Raw genomic sequence first — 22,436 nt, forward strand, 5'->3', positions numbered from 1 at the left:
ATAAAATCATCATTTAATCTGAAGCTTGGCATTCAAAGGGGTAAAACTATAGGATATAGAATGTTTATTACAATATGCAAACATAGCCAAATAGGAGGATAAAATTGATGTTGTGCATATGAAGCCTGCTATGGAAATTGTAGAGGTCTGTTTTGTACATATCATCTCTTTCCTGAATGTCTCTAATAAAGTCCGGAGCTCTAAAGAAAGGAGAGATCCAGGTGTCACATTAGTCATGTTAGAGTATTCTGTATATTTAAGCTAGTTATTTCTGCACAATTCCATAATCACGTTGTATAAAATTTACTGCTTTATTTGGACGACATATCCATTCATCCAACTATAACTCCACAGAGTTACAAAGGGGTTCCTCTTAAAAAAAAAATCTTGTTGTGGAAATATTGTTTTTTCCCTTATTGCTCTTTGTGACCAGCTTTATATTTGAGCTATTTTATTATTAATTTTCTAATGAACACAGCATTTTTATTGAAATATAGTAACTTGATTGTTATTACTTTGTTCCTGGTACAAGTGAATTAATAGTGTTAACTAAATAAGACCATCCTTAAATACTTTCACTATGACTATGATAAGTTAAAAGAAGTGTTCTTCTGTCTAGCCTGAACTGCTGAAAGGAATAACTGTTTCCAGTATAGCAGTTATTAAATGATATTTAAATGAATCAAAAGGTTTTCTTTGTTTTAGTATTAGGGCTAAAAAATTACTCAGCTCACAGACAAGGGGCAACTGATCAGTTACCAGCTGTAGAGAGTTATCCATCCAAAATAATGCAACCTTTAACTAAGCGTACAAAGATCTGCTCAAAGAACATTTGTTACTGAGGCATAAAGTATTTTAAGGAGGCAGTAGCTGTATAATTTGGTATCTCAAACTGTGAAATAACTTTTTTTTTTTGGTATTTTAAATGTTATGGGAGCAGTAGTAGCTACTTCATAGTTAAGACTGAAGTTAGCTTCCTATCATAAAACCTAATTTTCAGTCACTCACCACAATTTGAACTCTTCCATCCCCAACCAAAAAATCCCCACCAATCGTCCTGAAAATTTACATGCTACATTTTATCCTCGGATAGACTTTTTCTGGGAAGCTTGATTAAAAACCAGAAAAGGAGTTTTTCTCTCCCCTTTCATCCTGGCTGTGAGATAAGTTCCCTCCAGAATGTGTGATAAATTTGAAGCTGTCCCAGGCTTTTCAATTTGCTATGTAAAGAAAGGGGGAGATTCCCCCCCACCCCCCGCCTTATTTTCCCTAGCTGCAGTTACTGCAACAGGGGAAGTTCTGTTGTCTCTCCCTTGTATCCTCAAAGCTTATTCCTGGCAATTGGCTACATTTCGTTGTTAATATTAAACATGTTTCAATGTTTATACCAACCAATGAGAATGAATCTTATACAATCAAAAAATATGATTACATTCAATGATTTAAATCAAGGTTTCCTATTGTCTAATTTAAATAATTTAAATTGGGGATTGTTGTAAAATTTTATTTTTAAATCTACCCTAAGGCTAGGAGGCCCAAAATTTGATTTACTTGTACTTTTATGCTTATATATATATATATATATATATATATATATATATATGTAAGTAAGCATAAACCCCAACCCCCTAAAATGTACCTTTTTTCTAAAAGAAGACAGCAGTCCAACATTCATCAACAATCCTGATAGGACAAACCAGTATATATGTACAATTAAGACCAGACAAATTGGTAAGGAAAAAAATATTTCAGAACTTTCAAATAGTGCCTAAAAAGCTTTGTAAAATTCAAGCGGTAGTGGTGGTGTGAGGGGGAATCTTGGTGTCCTCCAGTAAACCATCACCAGGATAGTGTTTGGTGGATCATTAACATCATATACATTCTGGGAGGCAATCTTACTGGTTTTGCCAACTCAGGGTAAGTTCAAATAGGAATGGGTGAATCCAGTGGAGACTGTGATTTTGTGAGGCTTAATGAACTTCAAAAAGTATCTTACAAATTTGAAAAATGTATATTAACTCCTTTTCTCCAGGATCAAGCTTCTGCCTCCTGCCCCTGCAGAGAAGAGCGGTGGGGAGGGGGTCCCGGCCCCCTGCCCCACTCAGCCCCCCTGCCCACCGCTCTCCCCTGCAGGGGCAGGAGGCAGAAGCTTGGTTCTGCGGCAAGCTTCCCTCCTCCCCTGCTTCTTCGCACAACGTGGTGCATTCCGGCCCCTCCTCCTCCCCCCAGAGGAGCAGAGCCGAGCGGCAGCGTGCTCGCTGCTCCGTAGAGCAGGAAGAGAGAGGTAATGACGGGCCTGGGGGAAGAGGGTGGAACAGGTCATATCCCTCCCAGCCCCCTGCCATGAGCTGCTCAGGGCAGGGGGCTGGGAGCACCCGCACGAGCCGAGCACCCCACCCTTCTGCCCTGCACCTCCCCACCCCAACACACACCCATCCCTCTGCCCTGCACCCCACAGCCCCATCCCTCTGCCCTGCACCCCCCCACATGCCCCCCAGCCCTCTGCCCTGAACTTGAGTTGCCCCCAACACCCAGCCTTCTGCCCTGCACCTCCACACACACCCCAGCCCTCTGCCCTGAACCCCCACCACACCCAGTCTTGTGCCCTGCACGTCCACACACCCCAGCCCTCTGCCCTGACCTCGAGTCCCCCCCAACCGTCTGCCCTGAACCCCCCCCCACACCCAGCCCTCTGCCCTGACCTCGAGTCCCCCCCAACACCCAGCCCTCTGCCCTGAACACCCCCCACCCAGCCTTGTGCCGTGCACCTCCACACACACCCCAGCCCTTTGCCCTGACCTCGAGTCCCCCCCACACCCAGCCCTCTGCCCTGAACGCCCCCAACCCAGCCTTGTGCCCTGCACCTCCACACACACCCCAGCCCTCTGCCCTGACCTCGAGTCCCCCCCAACCGTCTGCCCTGAACCCCCCCCCACACCCAGCCCTCTGCCCTGACCTCGAGTCCCCCCCAACACCCAGCCCTCTGCCCTGAACACCCCCCACCCAGCCTTGTGCCCTGCACCTCCACACACACCCCAGCCCTTTGCCCTGACCTCGAGTCCCCCCCACACCCAGCCCTCTGCCCTGAACGCCCCCAACCCAGCCTTGTGCCCTGCACCTCCACACACACCCCAGCCCTCTGCCCTGACCTCGAGTCCCCCTCCAACCGCAGCCCTCTTCCCTGAACCTCCACCCAGCGGGCTGAGCAGGCTGGCGACATAAGATCAGCATTTTAATTTAATTTTAAATGAAGCTTCTTAAACATTTTGAAAACCTTGTTTACTTTACATACAACAATAGTTTAGTTATATAATATATACTTAGAGAGAGACCCCTTCTAAAAAAAGGTTAAAATGTATTACCGGCACGCAAAACCTTAAATTAAAGTGAATAAATGAAGACTCGGCACACCACTTCTGAAAGGTTGCCTACTCCTGCTCTATATTTTTGATTACAAATATTTGCACTGTAAAAAACCAAAGAAATAGTATTTTTCAATTCCCTCATTACAAGTACTGTAGTGCAATCTTTGTCATGAAAGTTGAACTTACAGATGTAGAATTATGTACAAAAATAACTGCATTCAAAAATAAAACCATGTAAAACTTTAGAGCCTACAAGTCCAATCAGTCCTACTTCTTGTTCAGCCAGTCGCTCAGACAAAAAAGTATATTCACATTTGTGCGAGATAATGCTGCCCCCTTCTTGTTTACAATGTCACCTAAAAGTCAGAACAGGCATTTGCATGGCACTGTTGTAGCCAATGTCGCAAGATATTTATATGCCAGATGCGCTAAAGATGTATATGCCCCTTCATGCTTCAACCACTGTTCCAGAGAACATGTGTCCAAGCTGATGACAGGTTCTGCTCGATAACAATCCAAAGCAGTATGGACTGACACATGTTCATTTTCATCCTCTGAATCAGATGCCACCAGCAGAAGGTTGATTTTCTTTTTTGGTGGTTCGGATTCTGTAGTTTCCGCATCAGAGTGTTGGTCTTTTCAGACATCTGAAAGCATGCTCCATACCTCATCCCTCTCAGATTTTGGAAGGCACTTCAAATTTTAAACTTTGAGTCAAGTGCTGTATCTTTAGAAATTTCACATTGGTAACTTATTTGCGTTTTGTCAGCTCTGCAATGAAAGTGTTCTTAAAACGAACAACATCTGCTGAGTCATCATCCAAGACTGCTATAACATGAAATATAGGGCAGAATGTGGGTAAAACAGAGCAGGAGACATACAATTCTCCCCGAAGGAGCTCAGTCACAAATTTAATTAACACATTATTTTTTCAGTGAGTGCCATCAGCATGGAAGCATGTCCTCTGGAATAGTGCCGAAGCATGAAGGGGTATACAAATGTTTAGCATATCTGGCACCTAAATACCTTGCAATGCTGGCTACAAAAGTGCCATGAGAACACCTATTCTCACTTTCAGGTGACATTGTAAATAAGAAGCAGGCAGCATTATCTCCCATAAATGTAAACAAACTTTTTTCTCTTAGCGATTGGCTGAACAAGAAGTTGGACTTTAGACTCTAAAGAAGTAGGATCTAAAGTTTTACATTGTTTTGTTTTTGAGTGCAGTTATGAAACAAACAAAAAAAACATTTGTAAGTTACACTTTCATGATCAAGAGAATGCACTACAGTACTTCTGTGAGGTGAATTGAAAAATACTAATTCTTTTAACCTTTTTACAGTGCAAACATTTGTAATACAAATAATGTGATCACTATACTTTGTATTCTGTGTTGTAATTGAAATCAATATGTTGGAATATGTAGAAAAACATTAAAATATTTAATAAATATCAATTGGTATTCTATTGTTTAACAGTGCAATTAAAGCTGTGATTAATCGCAATTATCTTTTTTAATTGTGATTAATTTTTTTCAGTTAATCTCGTGAGTTAACTGTGATTAATCGACAGCCCTATTAGAAAGCATTTCCTAATATATAACCTAAATCTCTATTTCAGCAGATTAAGCTGAGTACTTCTTGTCCTATCCTTCAGTGGACATGGAGAACAACTGATCACTTTATAACAGTCTTTAACTTATTTGAAGACTGTGATCAGATCTCTTTCTCCTCTACCACCCAACCTCCTCATAGTCTTTTCTCAAAACTAAACATGCCCAGTTTTTTTAACCTTTCTTCAAGGTCAGGTATTCAAAACCTTTTATCAGGTTCATGCTGCAGATTTTAAGCTTATGAGATTTGTTAAAGGTTTTGGGGTGCAGTAGTACCATTTTCATTCTATCCTTATTGTAAATGTTTAATGTGAATGGTGAAAACTAAGCCAGTGAGCAAATAGAGACTGTCCTCATGTCACTGGTGAAAAGGGCACTTGCCTGCATGACCATGATTTGTACAATTTAATATACATTGGGAATTTCCACAAAAGAGAAATAGTGCACCATGGTTTTATGAAGTGAAAGTGACTTGACTTTTTCTTCTATGGAAAATGGCATTAGATCTATAGCTGCCATCTAAATTTTTCATGAGTACTGAGCAGAGCATTTTCTCTGAAGAATGTTAATTACTTGTGTTTCAGCAGTAGTAATGGAGAATGTAATGCATGCTGAAATCTTTTTACAAGTCAGTAGGTCATATTGGTGGGAGACATAGGAGATGGGGCAGTAGAGAGGAGGGTGAAACAGAGCTGCTGATCTTAGAACAGACGTGGGCAAACTACGGTCCATGGGCCACATCTGACCCGCGGGACTGTCCTGCCTGGGCCCTGAGCTCCCGGCCGGGGAGCCTAATCCCCCACCCCCTCCCCCGTTGCCCCTCCTCCCCTGCAGCCACGCCGACGTGTGGGCCATGTTCTGGCCCGCTGCTCCCGTTGGGCAGTGTGGGGAGTGCAGCTGGCTCTGGCCGGGTGTCATGGCTGCAAGCTCCTGCTGCTAGTAAGGGAGTGGGGAGTGGGGATGGATGGGTGGGTAAGGGAGTGGAGGGTTCTTGGGGGCAGTCAGGGAGGAGGGGGCGGTTGGATGGGGCGGTCAGGGGATGGAGAACAGGGAGGGTTGGGAGTGGAAGTCCCGAGGGGCCTGACAGGGGCGGGGATGTGAATAGGGGTCGGGAGAGCAGTCAGGAGACAGGGATCCCGGGGGAGCAGTTGGGGTGGGGGTCCCGGTAAGAGATGGTCAGGGGACGAGGAGCAGAGGGCGGTTGGATAGGGGGTGGGAGTCTCGGGAGGGGGCGGTTAGGGGACAAGCAGGGGGGGGTTGGATGGGTTGGGGTCCTGAGGGGGGCAGTCGGGGCGGGGGTGGGGGCCAGGCTATTTGGGGAGGCACAGCCTTCCCTACCCGGCCCTCCATATAGTTGCGCAACCCCGATGTGATGCTCGGGCCAAAAAGTTGGCCCACCCCTGTCTTAGAAGTATCCATATTGGATAGCAGACTCTTAAGTGATGTTCCTATAGGCCTCTTCCTCTACTTACACTTTTATGACATGTACACAATAGGATATACCAAGTTTCAGCATTGCTGACTTAGGGTACGACTATACTTACCTCCGGGTTCAGCGGTAAGCAATCGATCTTCTGGGATCGTTTTATCGCATCTTGTCTAGACACGATAAATTGATCCTGGAAGTGCTCGCAATCGGTACCGGTACTCCGCGAGAGGAGTACGCGGAGTCGACGGGGGAGCATGTGGGCCCGGTAAGTACCTTGTAGTTCGAACTAAGATACTTCGACTTCAGCTACATTATTTACGTAGCTGAAGTTGCGTATCTTAGTTCGAACTGGGGGGTTAGTGTGGACCAGCCCTCAGAAAGATACTATGCAGATTGGCTTTTTTGTTTGTTCTGAGGGTGCTGGACTCTGCTGTGGGCCTTGTGAACAACAACATAACTGGCATAGCGGAAGATGTAATATTGTAGCAAAGTTTTGTTCCTTCATCACACTCTGATCTGAATTTCTATAATACGTACAATTGTAGAGAACGTTGATGGTCTTTATAGGAGTATCGATTGAATTCCTTCAGGCATAGTAGAAGACAAGTTTGTATGAAATTAGCATCTTGCAGAACTGGGCTCTGGGTAAGAGAGATCTCAAACTTTTTGTGTAAGGACTAGATCTACATTAGTATCCTCTCAGGAAATGAAAGAAGTTGTAAATAGAGCCAATTGTTAATGTTCTAGGTGCAACAAAATGTATTATTTCTTGCTTAATATTTTTTTGAGGTTTAAGCTCATCATCAGAAAGAAAAATTAATTATGCATGAATGCTGTTAAGCTCATCTCCAGAAGAATACTCAAGAATAGCATTGCCCTTGTATACTGTGTTTTGATACTCAATCCTTCAAATAGCTGCATGTATGACTACAAGTGGAACATGAACCCTCCTTCCCCCTCCCTTCCAACAAAAGTATAAGTGGCATATTTTATAATTAAGGATGCAATTCTGTCACAGAGGTCATGAATTCTGTGACTTTCCAGGACCTCTGTGACTACTTCTGGGACAGGGCTGGAGCAGCTGTCAGCCGTGGGACTGCTGGAGCAGTGGCCACCGGAACAGCTGGCTAGAAGTCAGCCCTGAGACTGACTGAATAGCTGGCTGGTGGCCAGCTCCGGAGCAGCAGCGGTCAGCCCCTGTTGCAGGAGCAGTGGCGGGGCTGGAGCAGCTGCAAGCCCCAGCAGTGCTCTGTTTGCCCTCCCTCCCCTCTGGGATATTTTTAGTAAAAGTCAGGGACAGGTTGTGGGCTTTCATGAATTTTTGTTTATTGTCCTCAACCTGTCCCTGACTTTTACTAAAAATACCCGTGACAGAATCTTAATTTTATTTATAATCCCACTTCATTCAGTAACAGTTAGTGTTTGTTTCTTTAAAGAGATTTTTGGCTTCTGTCTTTTGACTTTTGCCTGCCTGCTGAGACTTTGGACTTTTTTCTTGAAGATGGAGTTACTATTTTCCTTCTGATTCTGGCAAGATGAAGAATATTGGCTCTATGTTTTAATGATAATACTAGTTGTTGGATTACCAGTGATAGGTGCCTGTGGCTGGTACATTTATGTACTACATTTCAATCTATAACAAATGAGAGCTCTAGCTATCTGAGTTATTCTTCTTGATACAAGTAGAGTATTTCCACAGATTTCAAGGCACAGGTTTTTTTTTCCTGAGACGCACACAGGTGCATATTCTGTGACCAACTGTATACAAACAGTGAGGACCCAAATTGCTGGGATTCTTACCAGTAAAGCAACTGTATCAATTGGCAGCATCTCTTAAGAGCTCAGAACATGGACTGATGGGACATACTGTAGGTGTCAGACTTTGTGCTATGTGGCTAAAGGCAGAGCTAGATTAAGGCATAAATACTGTGGATCCATGCCTTGGTCTGTGGCTCATGGAGTTATGTGATTTACATTAGCATTGGTTTTCTTTTTTAAAAAAGTAAATCTCTAGCTCTTATGATAAGTAAAACATGAAAACGTGATCAGAGCATAACCAATGAAGTGAAACCTATCTTGAGTCTGTAATAAGTCTGGAACAATAGCTCTGAAAGGATTGAACAGCCCTGTTCATCTCAATAGAGTGTTGACTCCAAGATCTGTTGCATTGGGGGCCCTTGCCAGCGCCACTCCAACAGAGGATTGTATGCATGGCTGGAGAAAAGTGGGTGGGTGGGGGGAAGGTTCCATTTCTACTCAAAGTGAGCTGAGCATTATTAAGGCACTTAAGCATGGTGGATGGGATTTTCAAAAGTACTCAAAGTGTGTACCTGCTCTTCCATTGGGCATGGCTTATCCTCCACCCACCCACCCATGCAGATACAGTCTGGAAGAGCACATACACACTCTTCTGAATTTAGAATTCACTCTGAGGGAGGCAGAGATGGCCCTTGCTGCTGCTTCTGGTAGGAAGAAAGGGGTCCCATGCCAGTGTCCTTGTCTCTCTGGGAGAGGAGGTGGCCCCCAGCCACTGCCACTGCCAAGTGGTGTGCTAGGCCATGGTGAGGCTTTGTGTCATGGTATACTTTGGGCCCCAGATTGCCTCAATCCAACCCTAGCTGTGGGAGAGACAAATTTGAAACCCTGAGATGCACTAAAACTACCCTGTTAAAGACAATAGAGATTATATAGGTGTAACAGAATCTCTATTCCTGGTGGTGTTGCATGAGGAAGGGAAAAAATTGAGTTTCAACTCTCAGCTTCCGTTTGTGGATTTGGTGATTAGAAAATGAAGTTTAATGACCAGCAGTTCTCAAAGCCAGGAGGATCACCAGTTCTCTGGGGAGATAAGGGGTTACTTTCTGAATACCTAGTGATCAACCTAGAAGGTGGAGAACAACAATTTTTGGAACTCTGGCCACTAGGGACAGAAGAAAGAGCAGAGATAGAATGAATCATCTTGCTTACTGCCCTTCTTGACCTTCTTCTCTCATCTCTCTCTTTCTTTCTCCAGGCTTTCTCCCCTGCCCGTTTGTGTTTATCCTTCTACTTTTCCTTCTTTGTATCGTTCATTTCAGTTTCGTTTTTCTTGCTAGAAGGAGAGATGAAAGAAGGGATAGCAAAGAGAAAGGACAGAAGTAACTGCAACTCTATGCTTCTAGCATGTGGGAGGTAAACAGCAGAAGGAAAGCGGGTGGCCTGGGGCTTTGGTACAGTTGATTGATAAATATTGCTTCCTACTTCCTGATGGTTAAAGCCACTGAGACACAGAACAGAGTCATTTAATTAACTTCCAGAAATAGTTTTTAGAATCCGTAGTATTTGCAACACAGCAGGCAAAAATAGGTTTGTTTTTCATTACTCACGTCCCTTATTCCCACTTTTATGAAGTTTAATGCTTTGAATGACAGCTTTTATCTATGTAAAAAAACTGAATGAGACTGGTAGCCATCTTTTAGCAGGTAACATGGTATATGTCTGGAGGCATTAACTGCTGATCAACTTCAGTGTCAGACTTCTAGTATGAGTTGTTTGTTATTCATATTGTTCTTAGTTATTGATTTAATATGAATTTAGCTGTAAGAGTTCTTCTGTTCTTTATTTGTAACTGAATGTAAAGCCAATTCCTCGGCTGGCATATCTCACTGTAGCACCATTAAAGTTTATGTACACCAGCTGAAGATCTGGTCTGTGGTGTATATACACAAAATCAAGACTTTGTCCCTGTAGCCAGTAAATTTTACTGCACAGCAAACATTTTTCTTTTCCAATCATCTTTAAATGTATTTTCCCCTTTGATTACTTTACAGATCCACACTTTGATGGAAAAAGGAGTCTTGTTCTCACAGATAAGAAATAACTTAGTCTTCACTAGGCAAATAAATTGTGTAAAACACACAAGGGGATAAGATTAGTGACAGTGATGCTTTTAATGCCTCTTGCCAAAGGCATAATCAAACATAAGGCTACTGCAGAGCCTTCTGTTTTATATATCAAGCGCAGTGGATTAACATGTCTATATTTGGATACTTGATATCTATTTGGCTGTTCTTGAGAGCAAATTTATGTTGATACTTTACTCTTCCTTAGTAGATGTTACTATATCTGCAATTTATTTGTTTTTTATAGGTATTCATCACCAGTTTCATATGAAAGTTTAACAAGTCTTTTGTGATATTTTCCTTAATACAAGCAGCGTACTCTAATATTAAACATGCAGTTCAGCTGATGCTGTTCATGTCTGATACAGAAGAGTGGCAATATGGCTAAAGTATTAATATAATAGGTTTTATATCTATTGTACTTTTATATGGCCATGTGTGGCTTTTCTTTTAATCAAATATTTTCCACACATTGTTTTTCACATTTGCCATAACATTTTGTGACTGTTAACGATCAGATATGACTTAATGAACCATTAATAACTTAGTTGTCAATCATACTCTGATAACTGGATAAGTTTAATATAGTAGTTGCCTGTCCTATTAACATACATAACCTTTCTGAATCTCAACTATATATATATATATATATATATATATATATATATTTTAACTTACTTTTGTCAATATTTGTTTAAACATTTGGGTCAGATTCTGCTCTCATTTACACTAGATTAAATCTGGAGAAATTTCAATTTGCTCTGGATTTTCATCAGTTTAACAAAGGATGCAGTCTGGCTGAGTGTTTTTCAAAGCCACCTTTGTATACTCTGTTTCCTGATCAGGATACCAGTAGTGTACCAAGCACAGCTTTTATTTCAAGTGTTTCAATTAGGGAGAATTTACACTAGAAAGAAACAGCACTGTGTCTTTGCAAAATTTGGTATGATGTGATTTGCAAACAAAATGGATCACTTATTCCCAAAAAGATATAGGACCTGATTTTCCTCTTTGGAAGAGAGGAGGGGAGGTCAACTGTGGCTCCCTGATTCTGAGAGCCAGTTTGCTCTAGCCCTACTGAGTATTAGAGTAGCTGAAGAGTTGCTCTAACTTCTGTCCAATAGGGAACCTATGCCGTCAGAGAATGTGTGATGGAGAAGCCATGCTCCCTCCTTACAGCTGATACAACTGCTATGCAGGTGTGGGAGGATGGGGCTGGCACCAGGAGTTGCATCAGTCTTCTTTATAGCAGTGAGGAGGCCTTCTGCACTAGGGCAATTCCTGACCGGCTTTTTATGGCCAAAGTCTGTCCCTTTTGAGGCACTTGAGTGCTGTAAAGGGCCTGGATCTCAGTTGATTATATGGCCCATGACCTGTCATTTCTTCTAGTCAACGTGCCCAAGTCCTCCTTGATATCTACGCAAAGGCTGGAGTTCATCAGGGCAGTGCTGGACTCCGTACAGGCACCAGTGAGCCTCCCGGAATCCAGATTTCTGGCCATCCAGCGTGTCATAGACTCGATGCTAAGGTTCCCCACAACCACAGCCAGATGCTGCCTGCAGCTCCTGGAACACATAGCACGTGCACTCACGTAGTCAAGTACGCTTGGCTACAGCTCAGGACTTTACAGGCGTGGCTAGCCCAATTGTATCACCCCGGCAGAGATCCCCTAGACGTTGTTGTGACAGTTCCTGCCTGAGTATTGGACTCCCTGCGATGGTGGCTCAATCAGCCGGTAGTATGCGAGGGTATCCCCTTCACAGCAGCGCAGCTGGCTCTGACGCTGGTGACAGATGCGTCAGACCTTGGCTGAGGAACCCACTTAGGGGAGCTAAGGACGCAAGGCTTGTGGTCCAGAGATGAGAGGCTGCTCCACTTCAATGTAAAGGAGCTCAAGGTGGTTCTGCATTTCTGTTTGCATTAGAGTTCACTAATTGCTTGTTTCCCTTTGACGTCTCTCACTGTCTTCTCCCCAAAGGGATCTATTTTAGGTATTCCCAGTTTCTTTAAAAACTTATTACCCGCTCACCCTTATATTAACATGTTGGATGTGCATAGTTCATAAAAACTTTGAAAACTTTTACAAAGATACATTTAACTGTTTTTTCTTTTGTCCGTCTGTTGTTTATGACTGCCTAGGAAGGAGTACTGCAGAAAGGGATCTGGGGGTCATAGTGGATCAGAAACTAAATATGAGTCAACAGTGTAATGCTGTTGCAAAAAAAGGCAAATATTCTGGAATGTATTAGCGGGAGTATTGTAAGCAAGACACGAGAGGTAATTCTTGCGCTCTACTCCGCGCTGATTAGGCCTCAGCTGGAGTATTGTGTCCAGTTCTGGGTGCCACATTTCAGGAAAGATGTGGACAAATTGGAGAAAGTCCAGAGAAGAGCAACAAAAATGATTAAAGGTCTAGAAAACAGACCTATGAGGGAAGATTGAAAAAACTGGGTTTGTTTAGTCTGGAGAAGAGAAGACTGAGGGGGGACATAAGTTTTCAAGTACATAAAAGGTTGTTACAAGGAGGAGTGAGAAAAATTGTTGTTAACTTCTGTGGATAGAACAAGAAGTAATGGGGCTTAAATTGCAGCAAAGGCAGTTTAGGTTGAACATTAGGAAAAACTTCCTATCAGAGTGGTTAAGCACTGGAATAAATTGCCTAGGGTGGTGATGGAATCTCCATCATTGGGGATTTTTAAGAGCAGGTAGGACAAACATCTGTCAGGGATAGTCTAGATAATACTTAATCCTGCCTTGAGTGCAGGGGACTGGACTAGATGATCTCTTAAGGTCCCTTCCAGTTCTATGATTCTATGATAGCAGTGATGTGCATACAGACTCCTACAGATTTTAACAATCTGACTAACATCTTTCCAAATTTATTCCCTTGTTCAAGTAAGTGGAACCAAATCAAGGTGTTTTGCTTGCCAAGAGAGATGGCAACTGAGATTTGGCCTAATTTATTTTTCCTTGTGCCATTTCAGATTTGGTTTCATGATAGTTTTCAAAGTTTTAAATACATTAATTAATGGGCTTCCTGCACACTTTTTTCTTGTGTACTGCAACTTCTGGTTTAGTAATTTCCTTTTTTGTATTAATTAATGATCTCCAAAACCACCAGGGGAGTAGGGAGGATAGGTTCATACCTTTTACAAGCAGAGTCAGCTTTGGCATTTTTTGCCATGCCTAAGAAATATTTTGCCACCAATCATCTGATGCCTTCCCAGCCACCTTTAAAACGTACTGATTATTTTTTGAAAGAATGGGATAGTTAAAAAGTGTCTCTTATCCACCGTGCTCATATTGGAATGCTTATTTTGCTCCCTTGAATAGTTCATTAAAGGGGGACTGCTCATATCATTAACGTTTAAGCACGTGCACAATTGTGGTCTTGGTTTTATATATACAAAATACCCCATATTAAGATTGCCTAACACTTTCCATTATTTAAAAAAAAATCTTGCAATCTTTCTTTGGAGAGCTTTGTTGCTTCCATAGCTTGCAGTGGGATTTTGAAATTTTGCAGGGTAGTACAATTAAGTTAATGGAAAGTCATTCACATTTGGCTGAGTTATATGCTGTAGAAAATCACCATTTCCTGTTTGAGATTTTCATAACAAGACACACATTATTTCTCTAATTAAAAATAGAATAGATAGTCACAGCAGTGCATCCACCAGCCAATCTGCGTAGCTCAGACTGCACTGTTTTGCACTCATAAGTCAATAATGAGCAAGAAATTACCACCACAAAAACTTTACATGTATTTTCTCAGTCCATCAATAGCTGATATTTTCATTCAGAATACTTAACTATCCATTTATCTAATAAAAACAACAAAAATGCAAATCCCACCAGCCAATCTACTCTTCTCTTCTGCCAGCCCACTTCTCTATTCCTCTGTGTCTAGTCACCAGATATACTTTCGGTTTTAGATACAAAGTTGTGAGTGATTAGTATATGTCTAAATTAATCTACAAACTCCATTCTGTTTTGTGAACGTCATTTGGATTGTAAACTACTGTGCCCTTCACTTTTGCCCTGTGATCTCCATCTTGAGCTGGGACACCCAGGAGATATTAGAAGAAATCCTTACATCTAGCAGAAAGGATAACAATGGGAAAGTCATCAAAATTCCTCAGCCTTGATGGACCTCCATTCAAATGTGTTTATGCTAGGACAGCAGGCTGGCTGCAGTTCCAGGGGAATTACTAGTTCCAGTTTAGATGCATGAGGAAGGGGGGTCTGGGAGTTCAGCAGCTGATTACCTGACAGGTTTTGAAGCTGTCCGAAGGTCACCTGACAGAGGAGGCCAGAATTTTATTTAAGGGCCAGATTTTTGTGCCCCCAGGCACTCTCACTGTCCATCTGCTGACAACCGGAAGATTAAGCAAGAGGAGTGGAGTGCAGGAGCATACTGGGACCCTGAAAGGATACTAACCAAAATACAAAGGGCTTTCAGAGTGGTAAGGACGCTGGAGGGAGAGAGGTTTTATATGCAGGTGTTTGTTACTTTTACCTAGATCTGTACCTCTTGTGCTTTGTCTGTCTGTTTAGAAGTTCCTTTGTAAAGTCTGTGTGCTCCCTTTGTTTTAACTATCACAGGGTCCTCAAAGGGTTAAACAGTAAACCAGAAAACTCACAAGGATGGAGCTCTGGGAAAGGGATGCTTAAATTGGTGGGGAGAATTAGGGGTTCAGCACTAGTCTCGAGGCCTAGGATAGCTGGATCGCTGGGTCCCACCTCCCAATAAGATGGTACAGGGCGTCTGTAGGCTTGGTGTGTGCCAGAGAGGCTGGAATAAGAGTGTCTGGATGCTGCTCAGACCCAGTAAATTTAAAGGTACGTGGGATCCAAAGGTTGGGTCCAGTACAGCAGCCTGGTGTCACACCACAAGCGTGAGCTCATCCAGGGTTGTAACAGAAGTTATTACCAATACTGTTCCTTCATTTTCAACAAAAAAGTCATCCTTTAAGCAATACATGAAATCTTGAGTTCAAGAGGCCTCCTTAATTATATCTGGAAAATTAGTCAAGCCTCCTATGCAGTAGATTCTTCATAGTGTATATTTCACGTTGGTTTAACGTTTCATGCCATATTAGGCTTGTTCTATCAGGAGATTTGGATGGCATTACTTGGTGCAGGTCAAATAGAGACTTCATGCTACAAGTAGAATGTAGCTATTGGGTATTTCAGGTTTTTGAAAATAACCTTTTGTTGTGTAACAATTTTTGGAGCACTATAGTTATGAGTTATGGTTTCTAGCTTCTTTAAATTCCTGGTAACTTTATTTAAAATCTTTTGAGATGAAAATTTCTCTGCTTACTCTCAAAAGTGAACTTTTCTTGGAAAACGTGTGTTAAATTTGTTCAGTTTTTGTTTGAGCCATAAGAATAAAAAAAATTGTTCTTTTCTTCTAAAACTCAAATGGCTGAATCTATAAATTATATGCAGTAGTATCACATAATTGACAGATATCTGAGGTCAGTATTACAAGTGATGGCTCAGTTTTTTTACTCTTTTGCTTTGTCATTTGTCCTTGAGCTCAGTGAGCCATTTGCCAAAAGAGTCATTGTAGTGTATTATCTAAACACCTGGATACTGTGTGGCTCAGTGGATTTCCTAGACCATCATCTCTAAATAAGAGTTCAAATCCTTGTATAAGTCAGAAGGGAAAGAGTTCAACATTTGGCATGATTAAAAACAGCTTCTTTCCAAGAGAGACAGGAACTCTGGATTAGCAGGGTCAGAACTGTTACTTGGTAGAGCTGTGTGGAAAAGTCAACAGTATGACTTACTACCTTCAAAATAGCCAGTTTACTTAGGTTTAAAAAATATTTTGTGGCTGGATTACATGTTAAACTGTGATGGTTCCTCTGTAGTGCTACGGTTTACCATCAGAGGGTCCTGTGGCACCTTTAAGACTAACAGAAGTATTGGGAGCATAAGCTTTCGTGGGTAAGAACCTCACTTCTTCAGATGCAAGAATCTGAAGAAGTGAGGTTCTTACCCACGAAAGCTTATGCTCCCAATACTTCTGTTAGTCTTAAAGGTGCCACAGGACCCTCTGTTACTTTTTACAGATTCAGACTAACACGGCTACCCCTCTGATACTTGACAGTTTACCATGTCAGTCTGGTTACTGGACATTTGAAACTCACATGGTCAGGTATATTTTTACTCAAATCAGAAATTCTGCAAGCAATTCAAAATATTATTTTTGGGAGCTAAATCCTTCCTACCCCAGGATTCTTCTGGGTAGGGCTTGCCACTCCTTGATGATCTCTGAACTCAGTTCCCACCTGGTAGTGTGACTCTCTAGAGACATTGACTGCCTCCCTGGAGCTGGATTGTACAGGCTGCAAAGAGGAGTTAATGTTGCTTGGAGCAGCATTAATTTACTCATGGCTGTCAGTGGGGTAAGAGAAGGAGCATTCCATGGCATGCGGCTATTCCTTTGTTTGGCCACCTCCTAGTCCTAGATTCCTGACTTCAGAACTGGAACAGAGTCATTTCTATTGGAGGAGAGAGAGTCTGGCATAGAAATGTTCATCTGCTTGATACGATATTTGTCCACTTGTATTACTGGATAAGAGCATCAGCCCCTATATTTGTATCATTTTAAGAGTTATCTTTGTTATCATATGTTAATATTTCTGATTATCCGGAGAATCAGTTGGTGTAAAAAGTTTAGTCAATAGAATTACATTTTAATGGAGAAATCCATAGATTAGTAGAATGAATTTAAAAGCAGTGATTAATCAACATTTGTATTTATAATCTAGTTTAAACTATTGTGATAAGATTTTATATTGTGCTTAAGATAATACAACCTTATTTAAAATAAAAATACCTGCAGAAGGATATAGGAGCAATGTAGCACATTACAGTGGAAAAGGAAATGCAATTGTAATAAGACTCATGTTTCTTAATTATAGGATAATAAAGATCTAGATGCATGGTGTAGGTCACGCGTGCCAAAGGCGGCATGTGAGCTGATTTTCAGTGGCACTTACACTACCCGGGTCCTGGCCACCGGTCCGGGGGCTCTGCATTTTAATTTAATTTTAAATGACGTTTCTTAAACATTTTAAAAACCTTATTTACTTTACATACAACAATAGTTCAGTTATATATTATAGACTTACAGAAACATTAAAACGTATTACTGGCACGCGAAACCTTAAATTAGAATGAATAAATGAAGACTCGGAACACCACTTCTGAATGGTTGCTGACCCCTGGTGTAGGTGATGCTCTTGGCCAAGGAAAATGGGCTTCAGTGCCATGTTTCCTACTCACATTGTAGAGTATTTTATAGTATCTGTATTTCAAATCATTTTCTTGCCCAAATCTCTGACAAGTTCTAATAGGAATTTTGGCAGAGACTGTTTAGATTACAAATTCACTGTGTAATATGTGGGTTTATGCAGGCTTCCTTGGATTTAGGAAGAGGAGTTGCAAATTTGGAAAATGGTTTTGATCTATATTCTATAGCCATACAAAAAAGGACCTTCACTTTCAATTATTTTATTGGCCATAGTATTTGTTTCTGATAACAATAATCGGGGGAGAAATTATGGTGTTCAAAAAAGAATTAGACAAGTTCATGGAGGATGGGTCCATCAGTGACTATTAGCCAAGATGGTCAGGGATGCAACCCCATGCTCTGGGTGTCTCTAGCCTCTGACGGCCAGAAGCTGGGAATGGACAACAGGGAGATGGATCACTTGATGATTGCCTGTTCTGTTCATTCCCTTTGAAGCATCTGGCATTGGCTGCTGTTGGAAAAGAGGATACTGGGCAAGATGGAACATTGGTCTGACCCAGTATAGCCGTTCTTATGTTCTGCTATGTTTATTGATAATAGTCCATTCATTAAGAAAAGTAAATCTACATATTTAAACAAGCTTCTAACAATTCGATCATGGAAATTATGCTGATACACACACCAGTTTAGAGTACTAAGCCAGTATTTTCATTTTGGAACTTGTTCATCTCTATGTTGTGTTGTTGAATTACAGCATAGATGAGAAGACATACCAGAAGACAAATTTAACGAAAATGTAAATAAAATGATTGTAGTTCTGTTTTAGTCCCCATCCCAACTCCATTTGATATACCCATCTTTTATTTTCTGGCCTTTATTATTTTAACCAAAACATAATTTTTGTATACTTGTAACTTTCTTTTAAAAAGTTGTTTAAGTATTAAGTAGTTGTAATCATCAGATTACAAATCATATAGTTTTTACATACCTACATATTAAGTATTAAAAAATGAATTTTTCTTTTTCAGAAGAGGTGTCAAACTTATTTGATGGATAGAGATGGTTTCTCTTTTTAATTAATCTCAGTGGGCATTGTATATCTGTGATGGGCAAATGTTTTGTAATGTTTATGAAGCCGGTCTATACCTCAGTTTTCCCCTATGTGTTGCATTGTTATCTAGTGGGTGAAAAGAGACTGTTCTTGGCAGGCAAAGACACAGGTGTGAATGATGCCTAGTTGTCTGGGGCCTTAGGTCCCATATCAGCAGAGCTCTTGAGAATACAAGTATCAGAGGGGTAGCCGTGTTAGTCTGGATCTGTAAAAGCAGCAGAGAGTCCTGTGGCATCTTATAGACTAACAGACGTATTGGAGCATGGGCTTTCGTGGGTGAATACATGCATCTGACGAAGTGGGTATTCACCCACAAAAGCTCATGCTCCAATACTTCTGTTAGTCTATAAGTGCCACAGGACTCTTTGCTACTCTTGAGAATACAGTGGCCGATCCAATTGCCTGGACGTGGACACCTAGTAACCAATGACTCAGAGAGAGATCTAGACTCCCCTCCTCTCAGCAGGCAGGCAGAGCCACATCTCCCCAGTTTGGAGATTAAGGACTGGAGAGGTGTGAGGTGGGAGTTAAGTATTGGCTGCTGGAGGAGTCAGGGGGATGCTCACTGGGAAGTCTGATTGAGGAGGTCAGACAGACTAACAGAGGGAGAGAGCTTTGAGCTCTGGCTAACTAGAAGGTGTACTCTACTGTAACCTTCATTTCTCTGTGCTATCCAAGGTCTTCCTATACTGTGTTCTAGTCAACTAATATACCTTACTGTTTAACATCACTGACTGAGTGTCACTGCAGATGCTTGTGGAGGTGCATTGCTCACTAAGATTAAGCCTCCCTCAAGGGTCTGTCTCAGTATCCTTGCAGAATGGAGCTCACAGTGTAAAGCAGGTGTGCTAAAAGCCTAGAGGTCCAGTCTAAGGAGGCGGTGAAGGAGTGGTACCCCCTGTGGAGTCTGGCATACTGAAGGGGTCCTCCCAGAGACTGTTCCAAAGCTTTCTCCTGAGGGTATTCTGCGTCAAAAAAACAAAAATTCTGCACACAATATTTGAAAATTCTTCAAAATTCTGCCAATTTTATTTGTCAATAAATAAATGTGTTGGATCCAGAATGGCAGCGGGGAGCACAAGCCACTGACTGCCCAGAGGTGTTGGAGATCACCCCTCCCCGCAAGGACCAGGACTGTCCAGAAACACCCGGGGGCTCTGTCCCTCTGTGCCAAGCACAGGAGCTGTAGGCAGGCAGGCTCAGCCCAGCGAGATCCAAATATGGAGGGCTTAGTGTAGGGGCCTGGGTGTGAGGGAGATCAGGATAAATGGGGGCTTGTTGGGAGGGAGGGGCTCTGGGTGCAGACACAATGGGACTCCACAGGGGGATCCAGGTGAAGGTGGTTGGGGCTCAGTAGGGGTGGTGGTCTTGGTTTGGCGGGCTTGGGGGGGGTGGTCCCAGGTGCTAGTTTGGTGGGGTGCAAATCCGGGTGATGGCTTAGTGGAGTGGGAATCTGAATGCAGGTGGCTAGTCAGAGTGGTTCAAGTGCAGGGGGTGGTCTGGGTACAGGGGGTGAGGCTTGTTGGGATGTGGGGTCAGTGGAGGGGTTCTGAGTGCAGGGGGTGAAGCTTGGCAGGGCAATTTGGATGAATGGGGATTGGGTGAATGGGGGAGCAGCTCCCCATACAATGACCCCCCTCCTCCTCCTCCTCACGACTGAGGAGCGATGGGGGCTCGGGGTTTCAGCACTTCCTGCAGCTGGAGAGGTTTCTGGGAGTGGGTCTGACCCAGCCCTGGCCACTCCTTACCAGGGAAGAGGAAATTCTGTCCTCTCCAGCCCAGCCAGGATTAGTAGCTGAGCCTGGCACAGAGTAGGAGTCACTGGCCGAGGCTTCCCCAACCCTGCTCCTCCAGTGATTTACCACTCCACTGGCTGCTCTGGGCACCCAAAACAATGCACCTGCACTGCTTGGGCGTGGCGCATGACTGTTCTTGCAGCTTCCCTGTCAGTCATTTTTTTGCAGGGAAGCAAAGAAATCTGTGTGGGACATGAATTCTGTGCATGTGCAGTGGCGCAGAATTCCCCAAGGAGTAAAAGCGGGGGCCATAGCACTATTCCTGTGGATCTGTGACAGTATTACCCTGAATCTACACCTGGACTACCACTGATTTGAATGAGAGATTTGCTGAATATTTAGCTGTTTGTTCAATACTTTATTGTTGCATTCAGAGTCACTCAGTGAGAAAATATTTACCTTTAGACCATCGCAAAGGTATCCCTTTGTTTCTTTTCCTTCCCTTTTCCTTCCCTCCTCTCTCTTCACCCCTCAGCATTTCCTGCCCTGCAGCAGTTATCATTTCCCATCTCTCCATGGGCTTCACTCCTACTCTCCACATTGCATTTGCTAACATGATCATTTGTGATTATGTATATTGTATGTTGTAAATATTTTGGTCTACCAAACAAATGTTACATCTTGTTTGTCTTACTGGTATAAATTAATTTGAGGCTGAGGAATGGTAATCCTCTTTGCTGAACCTAGGGTTGAGAAACAGGACTGTTAATCTTGCCTTGGGGTGACAAAGATTACATTGACACTGAAGAGTCATAATTGGGCTTTAGAGTTACCTAGTGAGATTAATAGAAGGTAGGAAAGTTCCCACCTCTGAGGCTACCTTCACTGCAGCAGGTGTTGTTTTTTTACAGTGGGATAACTAATCTGCATTAGCTGTCCCATTGTAAAATCCTGCTGGAGTCAAAGCACTGTAGTTTTAATAAAAATTTTAATGAAAGGTAGCTAGGTGAGGTTAATGCTATATCCCCACCTGTGATTGGCCTTGCTTAATTTACCACATAGTAAAACTACAGTGCCATGTCTCCATGAGGATTTTATAGTGGACTAGTTAATGCATGTTATCTTGTGGGGAAAAAAAACACTTTTCTGGGCAGTAAAAACAAAGCCTATCGTTTCAGGCTGTTTGTAGAATTAGGAAGACAACAGCATCAATTACATTTAATTAACATTGGGAAGGTCTCTGCAACCATGAAGGCTAGACTCTTACTTTTTTAAAGGAATGAAGTTTATATTCTACATAATCAGAACATGTCTTGCAGGCCACATAAACATATCAGGTGGGCTTGAGCTATAGTCTGTCTAAATTTGGCGGGGGAGACAGGGAGCACAATTTGTTACTGAAAATGTATATATGTGTAATTGATGATTGAAGGCTGACCCAAAGGCTGCCATTGACTTCAGTGGGCTCTGGATCAGGCCCTTCATTTGCCTTACTGATCCATGAAAATCACTGTTGCAGTGGTTCTCTGGAGTGTTGGTGGGAGCCTTTCCTGATAGAACACAGAAAGAAGCATTTTGAGAAACAAATAATGGGTATCAAATGGGTATTGCGAGAGAAGGAAGTGCATGAAAAAGGATATTTATCATATGAAGTGGTCCTCAAAATGAAAAATTGGAGAACCACTGCATTAATTGTTAAATGAATTGGTTCTTTTTTAAATGTTTTAAATTAAACATTTTTCTGCCTGTGATTGAGTCTAATAACTTAACATAGTTTGTCTTTTCCTTATTTAACAGGCATACAGGAGTTTCCAGAAAACATCAAAAACTGTAAAGTTTTGGCAATTGTTGAGGCCAGTGTAAATCCAATTTCAAAGTAAGTTCCCCCTCCCCCCCCCTTCATTCTGATGACAAAACCTAAACTTTCTTACCATTTATTGTGTTGTATGTCTGTATAGTTACACAAGGAGCTAGTAGTGCCCCCCATAATTAAAGTTGCCCCGCAGGTCCCATTATAAGATGCTCTTTTTCA

The 22,436-nt window shown here is 42.2% G+C and overlaps 1 protein-coding gene across 11 annotated transcripts in view; it reads left to right on the plus strand.

Moving 5' to 3' along the window:
- ERBIN (erbb2 interacting protein) overlaps window positions 1–22,436 on the plus strand; it is a 229,461-nt gene that overhangs the window by 113,832 nt on the left and 93,193 nt on the right. For all 11 annotated transcript variants that reach the window (XM_042841744.2, XM_042841742.2, XM_008170647.4 and 8 more), the window contains one exon: window positions 22,202–22,280. In XM_042841744.2, coding sequence (XP_042697678.1) covers window positions 22,202–22,280 — 79 coding nt within the window. The remainder of the gene's footprint in view (window positions 1–22,201; window positions 22,281–22,436) is intronic.

Source organism: Chrysemys picta, chromosome 6 (assembly GCF_011386835.1).
Source record: "Chrysemys picta bellii isolate R12L10 chromosome 6, ASM1138683v2, whole genome shotgun sequence".
Classification (NCBI taxonomy): domain Eukaryota; kingdom Metazoa; phylum Chordata; order Testudines; family Emydidae; genus Chrysemys; species Chrysemys picta.